The sequence below is a fragment of the Gigantopelta aegis genome, chromosome 7 (assembly GCF_016097555.1).
Source record: "Gigantopelta aegis isolate Gae_Host chromosome 7, Gae_host_genome, whole genome shotgun sequence".
Taxonomy (NCBI): domain Eukaryota; kingdom Metazoa; phylum Mollusca; class Gastropoda; order Neomphalida; family Peltospiridae; genus Gigantopelta; species Gigantopelta aegis.
The window spans coordinates 7,137,178-7,156,735 of record NC_054705.1 but is presented as its reverse complement, the minus strand read 5'-3'; the positions used below and the strand labels follow the sequence as shown (position 1 = coordinate 7,156,735).

Sequence of the window (19,558 nt, the reverse complement as noted above, 5' to 3'; positions counted from 1 at the left end):
TCCCTTCCCTTTCCCTTCCCTTCCCTTTCCTTCCCTTTCTCCCTTCCCTTTCCCTTTCCCTTCCCTTTCCTTTCCCTTCCCTTTCCCTTCCCTTTCCTTCCCTTTCCCTTTCCCTTTCTAGCCCCAGTATCCAGACTACCCTCAGAACGGACAACGCAATGTGGATCTTAAACAGAGACTTGCATGGCCGCAGTATCCAGGTAAGTGTTATACACCTCCACTCCCACCCCCCCCATTCTAGCCCTGGAGTATCCGGACTTCCTCTTGTCTGCTCTACTCTCTTCCCTCCCCTCCCTCAGAACGGACAACGCAGTGTTGATCTTAAACAGACTTGCAAGGCCTCAGTATCCAGGTAAGTGCTTCTCCCCTCCCTCCCTTCCCTTTCCCTTCCCTTTCCTTTCCCTTTTCTCATCTCTTCTCCTCTCCCTTTCCCTCCTTTGTCCTCTCTTCCCCTCATTTTACCTGTGCTCTCCTTTACTCCTCTCCCACCCCTCCTCTCCACCCCTCCCCTCCCCTCCCATCTGCCCACCACTCCTCCCATCTCCCCTCCTATTTTCCCTCCCTTCCCCTCCACACCCCTCTCACCTCCACTCATTTCCTCTTGTCTGCTCTACTCTCTTCCCTCCCCTCCCCTCCCCTCCTTCCTCCCTTCTCCTCTGTACATGTGGCTACACAGCTGATCAAAGCCTTTTCCTACTTTCATTTCCTCTTGTCTGCTCTACTCTCTTCCCTCCCCTCCTCTTCTCTCCTGTCCTTCCTTTCCCTTCTCCTCTTTTTTTTAAGGTACATGTGGCTACACAGCTGATCAAAGCCTTTTCCTACTTTCATTTCCTTTTTTATGTGAAACTAACAGTCTCTGTTTTTTTGTTTGTTAAAAAGGTGCGACATCCTACAAGGTCTACGTATGGCCATACAACTCAACAAAGCCTTCCAGCCCGAAAATTACAACAACGTCTCGTTTCTATAATCCTGCTTCTCCCTACCCGCCGGGCACAAGGATGCTGTGGCAGGTGGAATACCAGACCCCCTCCGGAACCATCCCCAGTCCCATCTGGGGCTTTGAGTCGCGACATTACGCTGATTTCATGGTCGACTCGATAACCGTGCCGCCTCAAGCATTTTCCGGACAGAGTATGTCTGTGAGGTGGCAAGTTAAAAACATTGGTAAGTAAACTATAGTAGAAAAATATATTGTTTGATGTTGGAGGTGGGGCGTAGTTTTTAGGTACAGTGCTCGGCTGATGTGTGGTCAGTCTGGGATCGATCTCCGTTTGTGGGCCCATTGAGACTTGGCCAGTTTAGACAGGATTCCAGTTTAGACAGGTTTCACTGTAGTTTATATGGACAGTTCTGATTAAAGATTTTCTCTCCACGCAGTTCATCACTCAAAAGCCCAATGGACGACGACAGGTGATACTTCCACAGGGTGTGATTTATATAGAAGAAATTATTGATATAAAAAAAACCCAGTTGGTTTGATTTTTCTATTATTCGGTCTAATTGTAGCAAACATTTTAAAAACGTTTTCAGTAACCATTGGATTTTGTTTTGTGAGGGCAGGACGTACAAATGTAGCTCAGTGGTAAAGCCTGTGCTCAGTCTGGGTTCGATCCCCGTCGGTGGACCCATTGGGCTATTTCTTGTTCTAGCCAATGCACCACGACTGGTATATCAAAGGCTGTGGTATGTACTACCCTGTCTGTGGGATGGTGCATATAAATGATCCCTTGCTGCTAATTGAAAAGAGTAGACCATGAAGTGGCGACAGTGGGTTTCCTCTCTCAATATCTGTATGTTCCTTAACCATATGTGTGATGCCATATAACCGTAAATAAAAAATGTGTTGAGTGCGTCGTTAAATAAAACATTTCTTTCTTTCTTTCTTGTTTTGTGTGTAAAAAAATGTAGTTTTTTCTTGCAGGTGGTTTGGGGTCCGAGAGATCTACCTGGTATGATGCTATCTACATCGGGACCTCAACCAAGCTGTCTGACGCTAGACGGGTCAAGGTCGTTCGTAAGAGCATGTTTCTTGACCCCAATGATGGCTACTCTTCGGTTACAGACATCTCACTGAGGAAAGATGACTTGGGCAGCTATTACGTGTTCGTGACAACAGACATCTACAGAAACGTAACTTTTCTTTTGTCTACTCCATCTTAAAAGTGTTGTTGTTTTTTGGGGGTGGTAATGACACTAATTAGAGAACATTGATTTATTAATCATCAGCTATTAGATGTAAAACATTTGGTAATTCTGACATATAGTCTTAAGAGAGAAACCTACTACATTTTGTCCATTAGTAGAAAGGGATCTTTTATATTACTGGCGCAAGAAGCATTGGCCAAGGGGGGCATGTTCTCCCCACTTTTCGGATATTTTGCTTTATATTTGCTTTATAATAGTGTACAATTGTGTAAATATAAAAGTGTGCCCCCTCCCCACACGTTTTGGCACCTTCCTACGCCACTGTATATACATCATTCCACCATCATGGTGTGCTACACTGATATATCAAAGGCCATGGTATGTGCTGTCCTGTCTGGGAGAAAAACATATTAATATCCCTTTCTGCTAATGAAAAAAGTGTAGCAGGTTTCCTCAAAGACTACTTGTCAGAATTACAAAATGTTTGAGAAACAATAATTAATAAATTGGTGTGCTCTAGTGGTGTTGTTAACAACAGACTTTAAAGCAACATACACTAGTTTTTTAAACACTAAGGAATATTCTTTACTATTATAGCTGTTTTTTGACAACTGAAATCATACTTTACTTAGATTTTATGGTTTAGATTATCAATTTCCATAACTTTCAAAGAGTTTTTAGTCATCCTGGTAATTTCAGAATCACAAAATGCATTTCTCATATTTAAAAAAATGCACATGCGTCTGAAAAGTACCAGTTATGGAGTCGAGTTTTAGTCTATTGTTAGAGGGTATTTCACCAATTCAAAATCACTGACTCATGTTTCACTCAATTGTAACTATCCAAATGTGTCACAGGTTTGTAGATTAACTAAAGTTAATGTTAATTTTCGCGGGTTGAAACTACAGTCTGTACATCCCTTTATTCACAGATTGTGGAAGTGGCCCCAGATATTAAACAACTTCTTAAGAAGTGTGACTGTATTCTTTGTTAATTTCATGTATGCTAAAGATTGGTTTCATCAACAGATTGTGGAAGCAGACAGAACAAACAATGTTTTGTGAAGTTTTCTTTATTTAAATGTTTTACTAAAGATTGATTTCGTTAACAGATTGTAGAAGTGGACAAAACAAACAATGTTTTGAGAAGTTTTCTTTGTTTAAATGTTTTACTAATGATTGATTTCATTAACAGATTGTGGAAGCAGATAGAACAAGCAACATTTTGACAGTTAAGTATGACCTGTATTCTTTCTTTATTTTATATACATGTATTTTAAATGTTTTGCTAATGATTGATATCGTTAACAGATTGTAGAAGTGGATAGAACCAACAATATTCTGAGAAGTACAAGCCCGGTTCAGGTGATCCTGACACCTCCACCTAACCTGATAGTCGAGACGATTCAAGTATCAGATTCCACGTTCTCTGGTAAACAAAACTAAATATTTAGTATTACCTACCAATTCTGTAATGTGTCAAACAAAGACAAGGTCTAAAATTAGGTTCGTAGTGACAGACAAAGAATCTATTTTGGAATCTATCTTAGTGCCACGATACCATCAAACATTCGTTGGCTATGATGTCAGTATTGCGTATGTTGTAGTGACATCATAGCCTACATGCAGCCAGTGCACCACGGCTGGTATATCAAAGGCCGTGGTATGTGCTATCCTGTCTATGGGATGGTGCATATAAAAGATCCCTTGCTGCTATTCGAAAAGAGTAGCCCATTAAGTGGCGACAGCAGATTTTCTCTCTCAATATCAGTGTGGTCCTTAACCATATGTCTGACGCCATATAACTGTAAATAAAATGTGTTGAGTGTGTTGTTAAATAAACCATTTCCTTCATAGCCTACAATGGTTTTACGATATCATAGTGCTAGGAGAGCTTTGAAAATTTATAGCCAGGATCTTATCCAACTACATTGGCTTTTTTTTAAACTACAAACCTTTAAGGTCAGTTTTTCATAGTTTTCCTGACAGTTTAATATATTACAGGATCTACTCCAACTATACATACACATGAAAAGGTCATTTTTAAAACCAAAATGGGCTCTTTTTCATATTTGATTGACAATTTAAAAACCCAGCTAGGTTCTTGTCCAAATAAGGGCGGGATTTAGCTCAGTGGGTTGAGTGCTCGCTTAAGGTGTGTGCATCGCAGGATCGAACTATCTTGGTGGATCCATTCAGCTGATTGGATTTTTTCTCGTTCCAACCAGTGCACCACAACTGGTAAAAGGCCATGGTATGTGCTTTCCTGTTTGTGGGAAAGTGCATATAAAAGATCCATTGCTGCGTTAGGACAAATGTAGCGGGTTTCCTCTGATGACTATGTGTCAGAATTACCAAATGTTTGACATCCAATAGCTGATTAAACAAAACAAACTTTTAACTTTTGTCCAAATACTTTTAAACTACTATTTCACTCTATTATCATCTAGATCATTATCAAAACCTGTGACTGAGCATTTGGCTTCAGAATCAGTTGAATGTTTCTCTCTTACTTTAGTTTTAGATTTAGTGCTTTTCATATTCACTTTAAACATGTTTATTTTCAGGTGAGAAATTCCAAGTGCGCTGGACCGTGAAGAACGACGGAACTGGGGCGACAGTGGAGAATGTTTGGCGTGACTCTGTATTCATGTCACAGGATTCAGTGCTAGGTAAATAATTAAATTTCTGTTACATTCATTACAACGTAACATCGGCTGGCTTGACTCGGTATTCATGTCACAGGATTCAGTGCTAGGTAAATAATTAAATTTCTGTTACATTCATTACAACATATCATCGGCTGGCGTGACTCCGTATTCATGTCACAGGATTCAGTGTATTCATGTCACAGGATTCAGTGCTAGGTAAATAATTAAATTTCTATTACATTCATTACAACGTAACATCGGCTGGCGTGACTCGGTATTCATGTCACAGGATTCAGTGCTAGGTAAATAATTAAATTTCTGTTACATTCATTACAACGTAACATCGGCTGGCGTGACTCGGTATTCATGTCACAGGATTCAGTGCTAGGTAAATAATTAAATTTCTGTTACATTCATTACAACGTAACATCGGCTGGCTTGACTCCGTATTCATGTCACAGGATTCAGTGCTTGGTAAATAATTAAATTTCTGTTACATTCATTACAACGTAACATCGGCTGGCTTGACTCCGTATTCATGTCACAGGATTCAGTGCTAGGTAAATAATTAAATTTCTGTTACATTCATTACAACATAACATCGGCTGGCGTGACTCGGTATTCATGTCACAGGATTCAGTGCATTCATGTCACAGGATTCAGTGCTAGGTAAATAATTAAATTTCTGTTACATTCATTACAACGTAACATCGGCTGGCGTGACTCCGTATTCATGTCACAGGATTCAATGCATTCATGTCACAGGATTCAGTGCTAGGTAAATAATTAAATTTCTGTTACATTCATTACAACGTAACATCGGCTGGCGTGACTCCGTATTCATGTCACAGGATTCAGTGCATTCATGTCACAGGATTCAGTGCTTGGTAAATAATTAAATTTCTGTTACATTCATTACAACATAACATCGGCTGGCGTGACTCGGTATTCATGTCACAGGATTCAGTGCTTGGTAAATAATTAAATTTCTGTTACATTCATTACAACATAACATCGGCTGGCGTGACTCGGTATTCATGTCACAGGATTCAGTGCTAGGTAAATAATTAAATTTCTGTTACATTCATTACAACGTAACATCGGCTGGCATGACTCCGTATTCATGTCACAGGATTCAGTGCTAGGTAAATAATTAAATTTCTGTTACATTCATTACAACGTAACATCGGCTGGCATGACTCCGTATTCATGTCACAGGATTCAGTGCTTGGTAAATAATTAAATTTCTGTTACATTCATTACAACGTAACATCGGCTGGCTTGACTCCGTATTCATGTCACAGGATTCAGTGCTAGGTAAATAATTAAATTTCTGTTACATTCATTACAACATAACATCGGCTGGTGTGACTCGGTATTCATGTCACAGGATTCAGTGCATTCATGTCACAGGATTCAGTGCTAGGTAAATAATTAAATTTCTGTTACATTCATTACAACGTAACATCGGCTGGCGTGACTCCATATTCATGTCACAGGATTCAGTGCATTCATGTCACAGGATTCAGTGCTAGGTAAATAATTAAATTTCTGTTACATTCATTACAACGTAACATCGGCTGGCGTGACTCCGTATTCATGTCACAGGATTCAGTGCATTCATGTCACAGGATTCAGTGCTTGGTAAATAATTAAATTTCTGTTACATTCATTACAACATAACATCGGCTGGCATGACTCGGTATTCATGTCACAGGATTCAGTGCTTGGTAAATAATTAAATTTCTGTTACATTCATTACAACATAACATCGGCTGGCGTGACTCGGTATTCATGTCACAGGATTCAGTGCTAGGTAAATAATTAAATTTCTGTTACATTCATTACAACGTAACATCGGCTGGCTTGACTCCGTATTCATGTCACAGGATTCAGTGCTAGGTAAATAATTAAATTTCTGTTACATTCATTACAACGTAACATCGGCTGGCGTGACTCGGTATTCATGTCACAGGATTCAGTGCTAGGTAAATAATTAAATTTCTGTTACATTCATTACAACATAACATCGGCTGGCGTGACTCGGTATTCATGTCACAGGATTCAGTGCTAGGTAAATAATTAAATTTCTGTTACATTAATTACAACGTAACATCGGCTGGCATGACTCCGTATTCATGTCACAGGATTCAGTGCTAGGTAAATAATTAAATTTCTGTTACATTCATTACAACGTAACATCGGCTGGCGTGACTCGGTATTCATGTCACAGGATTCAGTGCTTGGTAAATAATTAAATTCTGTTACATTCATTACAACGTAACATCATCCCATTGGTCCAGACGTAGCAACGGGGGTTTGTTCATTTTTTGATGAACGTAAAAACTACGTCGTCAGGAAACGTCATATCTGATGACATCATTTTATATGGACAAGTTGCCTTATTGAGCGTTATTGTATGGACAAGTTGTCTTATTGAGCATTATTGTATGGACAAGTTGTCTTATTGAGCGTTATTGTATGGACAAGTTGTCTTATTGAGCGTTATTGTATGGACAAGTTGTCTTATTGAGCGTTATTGTATGGACAAGTTAATTAAATATTCTTAATATATTTAAGGATTATCTGTCCAACTGGAGGTGACTCTTGGTTTCATCTGCATCCTTCTGTCCATCTGTCCGTCTGTCTGTCTGTCTGTCTGTCCCACATATAGTTTTTCGGATGGGTGTTTTTTGTCACAATGCCTTGATCAAGACATTGAGCTGAATTTTTGTGTATATCTTTATCATGTACTATTACAGATAAAGTTTAACTTTCATCGTGATTTACCCGGTTTTCACAGAGTTATGGTCCTTGAACTTAGGAGATATGAAAACAATGCTGTGCCTAGTAGGGGACATGTATTGCTATAGCAGAACTCTTCAGAATGTTTCATTGAGGTACGAACAACAAATAAATTGTCAGTAAACTGAATTGGCAAAGCTGTTCACACGTAAGCCAGGGATTAATAAATTAATGTGCTCTAGTGGTGTCATTAAACAAACAAACCTTTTAACAGTGCTCTTTACAGATATGACTGAATGTTCTGATTATTTTCTGATCATGTTGATTCTGTTTCAGATACGAGGTTTGATGTTTGTCTAGTACAGAGATAAAAAAAAATTATTATAAGATGTCCAGTTTTAGATATGAGGTTTGACAAGTTACTGACATTGAAGTATCACACCATGTTTCTCTCACCCGGTGACAATTACACAGGATCTGAATCAGTCACCTGTCCCAACTTTATGATCTTTGTCTAGTACGGAGATACGACTTTGTAGTTTGTGACATATTGTGTTTTAGATTAAAAATTTGACAGTCTGATTCAGCTTCTGTCGGCTGGTGAGAGTTAAACCTATGTGGACTTTGTACATTATCATGTGTTTTGTTTCAGATACAAGATTTGACACATTACTGACGTCAATGTATCGCACTGGGTTTCTGTCGCCCGGTGACAGTTACACTGAATCCGTCACCTGTCCCAACTCTATGATCTTTGTCTAGTACGGAGATACGACATTGTAGTTTGTGACATACTCTGCTTTAGATTAAAAATTTAACAGTCTGATTCTATACACCAGGCTTTTGTCGGCCGGTGAGAGTTAAACATCTGTGAACTTTGTTTTGTACAGAGGTATGACTGAACATTATCATGTGTTTTGTTTCAGATACGAGGTTTGACACGTTACTGACATCGAAGTATCACACCGGGTTTCTCTCGCCCGGTGACAGTTACACAGAATCTGAATCTGTCACCTGCCCCAACGCCATACACGGCACCTACAGCATCATTGTGGTCACGGACATCGACAACCGCGTGTATGAACATTCCTCGGATGACGACAACACAAAAGTTGTGGAGGTGATCTGAGAATGTTTAAAAAATATTTTATTTTTATAAAAAAGAATAACCTTAAATAAATAAGCATTTATAAAAAAAAGATATATATATATATATATATATATATATATATATATATATATAGAGGATTCGTCACGAGTATTTTTTAATATGGAAAATATCAACCAAGTCTATGTTAATCGGTATTTGTCGAAGCTCTGTCTTCTAAAATAACATTCTAATTACTTTTTTTTAGTAAATCACAGTACAAAAGTCACTGCCATCGATAATACGACGTCATCACGATTAGCACAGATTAGTTTGATGTTACACATTTTAAACAAATCTTTGAAAACGTTACGCTCAGGTACACGTGTCTTGTTGGCTTGTAAGCAAATGACCCATCCACAGCAACAAATTACCTAGAGACCTTGCAGATTTGCATACCCTTATTAACCGGGTTAATAAAGTAACTTATCACATGGGTTTATGACATGGATATCATGGATAAGTTATAGGATAAATATTATTATTATTGTCGTAATTTTCTTTATTGCATTGTATTCAAACCTAGTAAACGTTGTTCAGGTAATTTGAGGAATTTTTTGCTCTTTATTTTGTTCCAACTTTATCAAATAGTCGTGTTTACAGTAACCTAACAAAAAGTAACTTTGAGTCATTTCTAACAATGGATATGACAGCGATGTGCATTGTTTCTCCAGGTTGCACTTAAAGTAACTCTGAATCATTTTTAACAATGGATATGACAGCGATGTGCATTGTTTCTCCAGGTTGCACTTAAAGTAACTGAGTCATTTTTAACAATGGATATGACAGCGATGTGCATTGTTTCTCCAGGTTGCACTTAAAGTAACTGAATCATTTTTAACAATGGATATGACAGCGATGTGCATTGTTTCTCCAGGTTGCACTTAAAGTAACTCTGAGTCATTTTTAACAGTGGATATGACAGCGATGTGCATTGTTTCTCCAGGTTGCACTTAAAGTAACTCTGAGTCATGTTTAACAGTGGACATGTAGGGATGTGTCTGTTTATTTTCTGGATGCACAAGGAGTCACAGTGACTCATTTCTGAATGTAGATTTACAGAGATGAGTGTTGTAAGTTCCCTACCAGACTAACTGGAGGGGACTATAGGTTTCATCTCCGTCCTTCTGGCTGTCTTTCTGTTTGTCTGTCTGTCCCACATGTAGATTTACAGAGATGAGTGTTGTAAGTTCCCTACCAGACTAACTGGAGGGGACTATAGGTTTCATCTCCGTCCTTCTGGCTGTCTTTCTGTTTGTCTGTCTGTCCCACATGTAGATTTACAGAGATGAGTGTTGTAAGTTCCCTACCAGACTAACAGGAGGGGACTATAGGTTTCATCTCCATCCTTCTGGCTGTCTTTCTGTTTGTCTGTCCCACATGTAGATTTACAGAGATGAGTGTTGTAAGTTGCCTACCAGACTAACTGGAGGGGACTATAGGTTTCATCTCCGTCCTTCTGGCTGTCTTTCTGTTTGTCTGTCTGTCCCACATGTAGATTTACAGAGATGAGTGTTGTAAGTTCCCTACCAGACTAACTGGAGGGGACTATAGGTTTCATCTCCATCCTTCTGGCTGTCTTTCTGTTTGTCTGTCCCACATGTAGATTTACAGAGATGAGTGTTGTAAGTTCCCTACCAGACTAACTGGAGGGGACTATAGGTTTCATCTCCGTCCTTCTGGCTGTCTTTCTGTTTGTCTGTCTGTCCCACAGGTAGATTTACAGAGATGAGTGTTGTAAGTTCCCTACCAGACTAACAGGAGGGGACTATAGGTTTCATCTCCGTCCTTCTGGCTGTCTTTCTGTTTGTCTGTCTGTCCCACAGGTAGATTTACAGAGATGAGTGTTGTAAGTTCCCTACCAGACTAACTGGAGGGGACTATAGGTTTCATCTCCGTCCTTCTGGCTGTCTTTCTGTTTGTCTGTCTGTCCCACATGTAGATTTACAGAGATGAGTGTTGTAAGTCCCCTACCAGACTAACTGGAGGGGACTATAGGTTTCATCTCCGTCCTTCTGGCTGTCTTTCTGTTTGTCTGTCTGTCCCACATGTAGATTTACAGAGATGAGTGTTGTAAGTTCCCTACCAGACTAACTGGAGGGGACTATAGGTTTCATCTCCGTCCTTCTGGCTGTCTTTCTGTTTGTCTGTCTGTCCCACATGTAGATTTACAGAGATGAGTGTTGTAAGTTCCCTACCAGACTAACTGGAGGGGACTATAGGTTTCATCTCCGTCCTTCTGGTTGTCTTTCTGTTTGTCTGTCTGTCCCACATGTAGATTTACAGAGATGAGTGTTGTAAGTTCCCTACCAGACTAACTGGAGGGGACTATAGGTTTCATCTCCGTCCTTCTGGCTGTCTTTCTGTTTGTCTGTCTGTCCCACATGTAGATTTACAGAGATGAGTGTTGTAAGTTCCCTACCAGACTAACTGGAGGGGACTATAGGTTTCATCTCCGTCCTTCTGGCTGTCTTTCTGTTTGTCTGTCTGTCCCACATGTAGATTTACAGAGATGAGTGTTGTAAGTTCCCTACCAGACTAACTGGAGGGGACTATAGGTTTCATCTCCGTCCTTCTGGCTGTCTTTCTGTTTGTCTGTCTGTCCCACATGTAGATTTACAGAGATGAGTGTTGTAAGTTCCCTACCAGACTAACTGGAGGGGACTATAGGTTTCATCTCCGTCCTTCTGGCTGTCTTTCTGTTTGTCTGTCCCACATGTAGATTTACAGAGATGAGTGTTGTAAGTTCCCTACCAGACTAACTGGAGGGGACTATAGGTTTCATCTCCGTCCTTCTGGCTGTCTTTCTGTTTGTCTGTCTGTCCCACATGTAGATTTACAGAGATGAGTGTTGTAAGTTCCCTACCAGACTAACTGGAGGGGACTATAGGTTTCATCTCCGTCCTTCTGGCTGTCTTTCTGTTTGTCTGTCTGTCCCACATGTAGATTTACAGAGATGAGTGTTGTAAGTTCCCTACCAGACTAACTGGAGGGGACTATAGGTTTCATCTCCATCCTTCTGGCTGTCTTTCTGTTTGTCTGTCCCACATGTAGATTTACAGAGATGAGTGTTGTAAGTTCCCTACCAGACTAACTGGAGGGGACTATAGGTTTCATCTCCGTCCTTCTGGCTGTCTTTCTGTTTGTCTGTCTGTCCCACAGGTAGATTTACAGAGATGAGTGTTGTAAGTTCCCTACCAGACTAACTGGAGGGGACTATAGGTTTCATCTCCGTCCTTCTGGCTGTCTTTCTGTTTGTCTGTCTGTCCCACATGTAGATTTACAGAGATGAGTGTTGTAAGTCCCCTACCAGACTAACTGGAGGGGACTATAGGTTTCATCTCCGTCCTTCTGGCTGTCTTTCTGTTTGTCTGTCTGTCCCACATGTAGATTTACAGAGATGAGTGTTGTAAGTTCCCTACCAGACTAACTGGAGGGGACTATAGGTTTCATCTCCGTCCTTCTGGCTGTCTTTCTGTTTGTCTGTCTGTCCCACATGTAGATTTACAGAGATGAGTGTTGTAAGTTTCCTACCAGACTAACTGGAGGGGACTATAGGTTTCATCTCCATCCTTCTGGCTGTCTTTCTGTTTGTCTGTCTGTCCCACATGTAGATTTACAGAGATGAGTGTTGTAAGTTTCCTACCAGACTAACTGGAGGGGACTATAGGTTTCATCTCCGTCCTGGCTGTCTTTCTGTTTGTCTGTCTGTTCCACATATAGTTTTACAGATTCTTTTTTTTTCTTTGAAATGACTCAAGATATTGAGGTGACATTTTGTTTATGTCTTTATCATGTACTGTTACAAATCAAGTTTCTTTCATGGTGATTTAACCATTTTTGACAGAGTTACGGCCCTTGAATTTAGGAGACATAAGGTTGGTAGATACTGGGTTCACAGCCCGGTACCGGCTCCCACCCAGAGCAAGTTTTAACAACTCAGTGGGTAGGTGTAAGACCACTACACCCTCTTCTTTCTCAATAACCACTAACAACTAACCCACTGTCCTGGACAGACAGCCCAAATAGCTGAGGTGTGTGCCCAGAACAACTTGCTTTAACCTTAATTGTATATACGGTAAGCACGAAAATAAGTTGAAATGAAATGAAACTAGCAGTACTCTCAGAATACTTGTTTAACAATGGTCGTGCAAGCATCTGTAGGTTTTGGGGTGGGGGGGTTTTCCAAATGTACTTAGAGTCTTAGAGTAATGTAATTCAGTCATTTCAATAATATTTATTTTTATGGATCTGTATTTATTTTTTTCAACAGGGTGCACTGCAAGTAACTCTGAGTCCGCCGCCTGATTTGGTTGTTAACAGTCTGAGGGTGAATGGGGAAACGTTCCACACCGGGGACGCGGTTGTCATAGACTACACCATCTCCAACAACGGCATCGGAGAACCATTTGAGAGGTGGTGGTCAGACGCTGTGGTCAGTATTTCTTTAATTCGTGGGGGTGGGGGTGATTACACCATCTCCATCAATGGCATTGCAGAACCATTTGAGAGGTGGTGGTCAGACGATGTGGTTAGTATTTGTTATATTTTATTGATAGGGTGGGGTGGGGGGGGGTGGGGTTGAGTGCTGGTAGTGGTGGGTGTTTGTGTGATAGTTATACCATCTCAAACAATGGGATTAGAGAACCATTTGAGAGGTGGTGGTCAGACGATGTGGTTAGTATTTGTTATATTTTATTGATAGGGTGGGGTGGGGTGGGGGTGGGGTTGAGTGGTGGTAGTGGTGGGTGTTTGTGTGATAGTTATACCATCTCAAACAATGGGATTAGAGAACCATTTGAGAGGTGGTGGTCAGACGATGTGGTTAGTATTTGTTATATTTTATTGATAGGGTGGGGTGGGGTGGGGGTGGGGTTGAGTGGTGGTAGTGGTGGGTGTTTGTGTGATAGTTATACCATCTCAAACAATGGGATTAGAGAACCATTTGAGAGGTGGTGGTCAGACGATGTGGTCAGTATTTGTTATATTTTACTGATAGGGTGGGGTGAGGGGTGGGATTGAGTGGTGGGATTGCAGAATCATTCGAGAGAGGGTGGTCAGAATAACATTAGATGAGATTTACATGCCATGAAACCTGTTTAAACCGGATCACACCAGAAACCTAATGTTTAGAGGGTCGCATTTTAGAATTTAGAAAATTTGGGACCATGAAACTTGGCCTGTTTTGACAGCTTTCCAGTTTGTTCAGGGTCTGGTTTAGACAGGTTTCACTGTAGTTAATATAGACAGGTCTGATTAAAGACTTTCCTTTTCTTCGCAGTACCTCTCTCAACAGCCCAATGGCCGCCGACAGCTGATCAGTTCCACGACGTTCTCCGGCTCCCTAAAATACGGAGAGACCTACGACAGACGGGTCACCTACAACATCCCTGTCAGCCTCCCCAGCGGAAACTACGACATCACCGTGCACACCGATGCCCAGAACAAAGTGTTTGAATACCAGTCGGACAACAATAACGAGGAACTACGGACAGTCCGATTTATACAGGTGATTATAGAGACGGTTATTGTGAACAAAGTCTGATTTATACAGGTGACTGTAGGGACGGTTATTGTGAACAAAGTCTGATTTATACAGGTGACAGTAGGGACGGTTATTGTGAACAAAGTCTGATTTATACAGGTGACTGTAGGGACGGTTATTGTGAACAAAGTCTGATTTATACAGCTGACTGTAGGAACGGTTATTGTGAACAAAGTCTGATTTATACAGCTGACTGTAGGGACGGTTATTGTGAACAAAGTCTGATTTATACAGCTGACTGTAGGGACGGTTATTGTGAACAAAGTCTGATTTATACAGGTGATTGTAGGGACAGTTATTGTGAACAAAGTCTGATTTATACAGGTGACTATAGGGACGGTTATTGTGAACAAAGTCTGATTTACACAGGTGACTGTAGGGACGGTTATTGTGAACAAAGTCTGATTTACACAGGTGACAGTAGGGACGGTTATTGTGAACAAAGTCTGATTTACACAGGTGACTGTAGGGACGGTTATTGTGAACAAAGTCTGATTTACACAGGTGACTGTAGGGACGGTTATTGTGAACAAAGTCTGATTTACACAGGTGACTGTAGGGACGGTTATTGTGAACAAAGTCTGATTTACACAGGTGACTGTAGGGACGGTTATTGTGAACAAAGTCTGATTTACACAGGTGACTGTAGGGACGGTTATTGTGAACAAAGTCTGATTTACACAGGTGACTGTAGGGACGGTTATTGTGAACAAAGTCTGATTTACACAGGTGACTGTAGGGACGGTTATTGTGAACAAAGTCTGATTTACACAGGTGACAGTAGGGACGGTTATTGTGAACAAAGTCTGATTTACACAGGTGACTGTAGGGACGGTTATTGTGAACAAAGTCTGATTTACACAGGTGACTGTAGGGACGGTTATTGTGAACAAAGTCTGATTTACACAGGTGACTGTAGGGACGGTTATTGTGAACAAAGTCTGATTTACACAGGTGACTGTAGGGACTGTTATTGTGAACAAAGTCTGATTTTTTTTACGAAAGGTACTTTCTATTTCTTTCATATTTTAAAACTTAGGCAAGACATTTAATTCCTCAGCATTCTTGCTACTGATTTTCAATGTTGTAAACCACAAGAAAAAATAAACTGGGTGTCTCTTTATAAATAAAACATTTCTTTCTTTCCTTAATTATTGATATTTTTGATATTGCAGGTTAAGGCTGACTTGAAGATGGAGAAGGTGTCTGTAGAAACTAAATCCAACAGCACAGCAGCTTACGTATCTGTCAGATACACCGTGAAGAACATTGCGATGGGCCGCACGTTCGCCGCGCCTTGGGTTGACAACATCTACATCTCCAGGTCTTCCGACAGCAACGACAGAACTCGACTCCCGATTTCTCGCTTCACGCGATCCAAAGATCTTCCTGCTGATGCGGTGTACACGGCTAACCTCGAGGACATAGAGTTACCCGCAAGTTTCCACGGTAACCTGTATGTGCACGTGTCTGCTGATTACTACAGTCGTGTGCTGGAAGACAACAGAGTTAATAATGTCGGCGTCAGCGGAGAATTCAACTCCCCAGCAGTACTTCCCGATCTGAAGCCCGTACAGAACAAGTTTCAGCTGCTTACAACAGATTCTGTTTACGGTGGGGAAGAGGTGACGGTGAAGTGGGAAATTCAAAATGGTGGCAATCGGAATATTGCCAGTAAGCGATGGACGGACTCTGTTTTTCTCTCCGTGTCGGATGTTTACGATATAACCGCTCTTAAGCTGCATGATGAGAAAATATCAATGGATGTCACCGCGTCCACTACGTACTCTGTCACTGCAACGTTTAAACTTCCCGAAAATTCTTTCGGTTTTTATAAACTTCTGCTTTTGACCGATGTCACAGACAGTGTTACTGAGAGCGATGAAGCAAACAATGGTGCTGCTCTGTCACTTAAAATATCCAGTGTTCCTTCTCCCGATTTGACTGTCACAGATATCCGATTTGTACTGGAACAGAAATCTCAGTTTCTTAGAGTCACCTGGGTGACGAGTAACCATGGCAACAGCATGAAGGTGAAAAGACACTGGTGTGACGACGTCATTCTGTCGAGGGAAAAGAACGTGCTGTCTGGAGCCAACTCGCGAAAAATCGGCACAAAATGTTTATCCGTCAATCTGAACGCTCAACAGGAATTGACCAACTCCGAGTCGTTCCTGGTTCCATCTGGTCTGGAGGGCAAGTATTGGCTTCATGTCATCACGGACGCCAGAAAGAATATCCTCGAAGTGAATGCAGAAAACAATAACATTGCAATCGCGCCCGACCAAGTGGATATTCCCAGCCAGCAGACTCCGCAGCTTGAGATGAAGTTCAGAAGTTCCATACCGACAGACCTCCAGGCAGGAGACTCTGTACCGATTGATGTCCTGGTTGATAACAAAGATGATCGTGGTATAGCGGCTACCTCTTGGACCGACGGTCTGTATTTCTACCACAAAGCAGGTGCAACACGCTCTGAGGTCATAGAAAATGGTTTACTGATCAAAACGTTTATCCACAATGGCGGTCTGTCTTCAGGGGATTCTTATTCCGTGAAGGCGAACGTGCGTATTCCTTACACTGCACCCCGAAACGGCCATCTTTACTTCATCACCGATATAAACGGTCGAACTGGTGGTGAGTCTTTTGTGGTGAGTGGACCAGCTGCCGTTACCATTGGCGACCTCCCAGACCTAGTCCCGTCCTTCTCATCATTCCAGACCGTGTTGAAGAGTGGCCAGCCGTACGACATACCGTTCTCGATCGAAAACCAGGGCAACTCTTCCATCAGCTTGGTGTCGGCATACATCACTCTGTATCTCAGTCGGGACGTCCTCATAGACCCGTTCGATATCAAACTCAAGTCAAGACAGACGACTCTGACCATGAACGCTCAAGGTGGCACGCAGGATGTGACATCGAACGTCTTCATACCATACGACCTGGTGAGCGGAGCATACTACATCATCGTGAAGGTGGATTCGAGGAACGAGGTGTACGAGAGTGATGAGATGAACAATGAAGCTCACGTTCTCGTCACCTTGAAGGAAATGCCAAGCACGGATATCGAGGTTCGAGAAGTTACGCTGTCGGACGTCAGCTTAGAGTTCAATGAGGGTAAGTGGTCATGCCTTTTTGCTGTCGGACATCAGCTTGGAGTTCAACGAGGGTAAGTGGTCACACCTTTTTGTTGTCTGACATGAGGAGTTCAATGAGGGTAAGTGGTCACACCTTTTTCTTTGTCTGACGTGAGCTTGCAGTTCATATAGGGTAAGTGGTCACACCTTTTTCTTTGTCTGACGTCAGCTTGGAGTTCAATGAGGGTAAGTGGTCACACCTTTTTCTTTGTCTGACGTCAGCTTGGAGTTCAATGAGGGTAAGTGGTCGCACCTTTTTCTTTGTCTGATGTCAGCTTGGAGTTCAATGAGGGTAAGTGGCCGTACCTTTTTGTTGTCTGACGTTAGCTTGGAGTTCAATGATGGTAAGTGGTCGCATCTTTTTGTTGTCCGACGTCAGCTTGGAGTTCAATGAGGGTAAGTGGTCGCACCTTTTTGTTGTCCGACGTCAGCTTGGAGTTCAGTGAGGGTAAGTGGTCGCACCTTTTTGTTGTCCGACGTCAGCTTGGAGTTCAATGAGGGTAAGTGGTCGCACCTTTTTGTTGTCTGACGTCAGCTTGGAGTTCAATGAGGGTAAGTGGTCACATCTTTTTGTTGTCTGACGTCAGCTTGGAGTTCAGTGAGGGTAAGTGGCCGCACCTTTTTGTTGTTTGACGTCAGCTTGGAGTTCAGTGAGGGTAAGTGGTCACACCTTTTTGTTGTCTGACGTCAGCTTGGAGTTCAATGAGGGTAAGTGGTCGCACCTTTTTGTTGTCTGATGTCAGCTTTGAGTTCAATGAGGGTAAGTGGTCGCACCTTTTTCTTTGTCTGACGTCAGCTTTGAGTTCAATCAGGGTAAGTGGTCGCACCTTTTTGTTGTCTGACGTCAGCTTGGAGTTCAATGAGGGTAAGTGGTTGCACCTTTTTCTTTGTCTGACGTTAGCTTGGAGTTTTTGGGTTTTTTCATTTAATATGTGTAAATAATTACATACTTTCTGCTCTTATTTAATTTACTTGATTCTGATTGGAGTTCAACCATTGCACCGGCCTCAGTCGTGTCGTGGTTAAACCATTGGACATAAGGCTGGTAGGTACTGGGTTCACAACCCGGTACCGGCTCCCACCCAGAGTGAGTTTTAACGACTCAATGGGTAGGTGTAAGACAACTACACCCTCTTCTCTCTCACTAACTACTAACTCACTGTCCTGGACACACAGCCCAGATAGCTGAGGTGTGTGCCTAGGACAGTGTGCTTGAACCTTAATTGGATATAAGCACAAAAATAAGTTCAAATGAAATTAAATCAACGATGGTTAGTGGTCGAATTTAATTTTGTTTTGTTTTTTGTTGTTATTTTTATTTTACATTAAATAAATTGTGTATATAATTACATGCTTTCTGCTGGATATATAGTTGCCAAAAAATTTAATGTTAACCACCACATTTCACATTTGTATTGTTAATATTTCACATTTGTATTGTTAATAGTTCACATTTGTATTGTTAATAGTTCACATTTGTCTTGTTAATATTTCACATTTGTATTGTTAATATTTCACATTTGTCTTGTTAATATTTCACATTTGTGTTCTTAATATTTCACATTTGTGTTCTTAATATTTCACATTTGTGTTGTAACTGTTGGGTTTTCTTTTCTGATTTGTCTTGTGTTTAATTCCTTTTAGAATTTAACATAAACTGGAAAGTCCGAAATCTTGGTGCGCTGACTGCTGAGGGGTATAAATGTGACAGCATCTATTTCTCAGAAGACGACAAGTGGGATATAAAGGTATGGTTCAGATCTATAAAAGTATTAAATTAATGAAATAATTGCAAATTAAATTTTCATTTTTGTCTAAGACATTTAAAAAAAAAAAATTTAAACAAAAAATTCAACTAAACAGAAATGTTAGAAAGGGGGTGTTATTTATTAGATATCTATATAATTTTTTTTTATTTTAATTGTAAATATCTGTTTTTAAGTAATCTAAATTAAGTTTTGAACAAGATAAATTCTGTTAATTAAATATTACCAAAGGGTGGATTATGTTCTATTTGCATAAATTGTCTAAAGTTGTTAAATTGAAACAGTGTAAAAACAGAGTTAAAACAGGTAAGTACATGTGTATTAATATTTTAAATAAAATTCAAAAGATTTTTAGATGTTTAAATTTTATTCAGAATTTAAATACAGTTTCCTGTGATTTTTATATTTTGCACATCCCTTTAA

General features: G+C 40.8%; 2 protein-coding genes across 2 annotated transcripts in view; both read left to right on the top strand.

Moving 5' to 3' along the window:
- LOC121377467 overlaps positions 1-961 on the top strand; it is a 46,915-nt gene extending 45,954 nt beyond the window's left edge. Inside the window, exon 20 of the mRNA XM_041505469.1 lies at positions 880-961. The gene's annotated coding sequence lies outside the window, so the exon portion shown is untranslated. The remainder of the gene's footprint in view (positions 1-879) is intronic.
- LOC121377841 overlaps positions 1-19,558 on the top strand; it is a 67,338-nt gene that overhangs the window by 142 nt on the left and 47,638 nt on the right. Inside the window, exons 2-13 of the mRNA XM_041505939.1 lie at positions 122-200; positions 880-1,164; positions 1,922-2,130; positions 3,456-3,576; positions 4,712-4,816; positions 7,376-7,440; positions 7,877-7,883; positions 8,467-8,660; positions 12,961-13,122; positions 13,969-14,196; positions 15,408-17,349; positions 19,014-19,117. Coding sequence (XP_041361873.1) covers positions 122-200; positions 880-1,164; positions 1,922-2,130; positions 3,456-3,576; positions 4,712-4,816; positions 7,376-7,440; positions 7,877-7,883; positions 8,467-8,660; positions 12,961-13,122; positions 13,969-14,196; positions 15,408-17,349; positions 19,014-19,117 — 3,501 coding nt within the window. The remainder of the gene's footprint in view (positions 1-121; positions 201-879; positions 1,165-1,921; positions 2,131-3,455; positions 3,577-4,711; positions 4,817-7,375; positions 7,441-7,876; positions 7,884-8,466; positions 8,661-12,960; positions 13,123-13,968; positions 14,197-15,407; positions 17,350-19,013; positions 19,118-19,558) is intronic.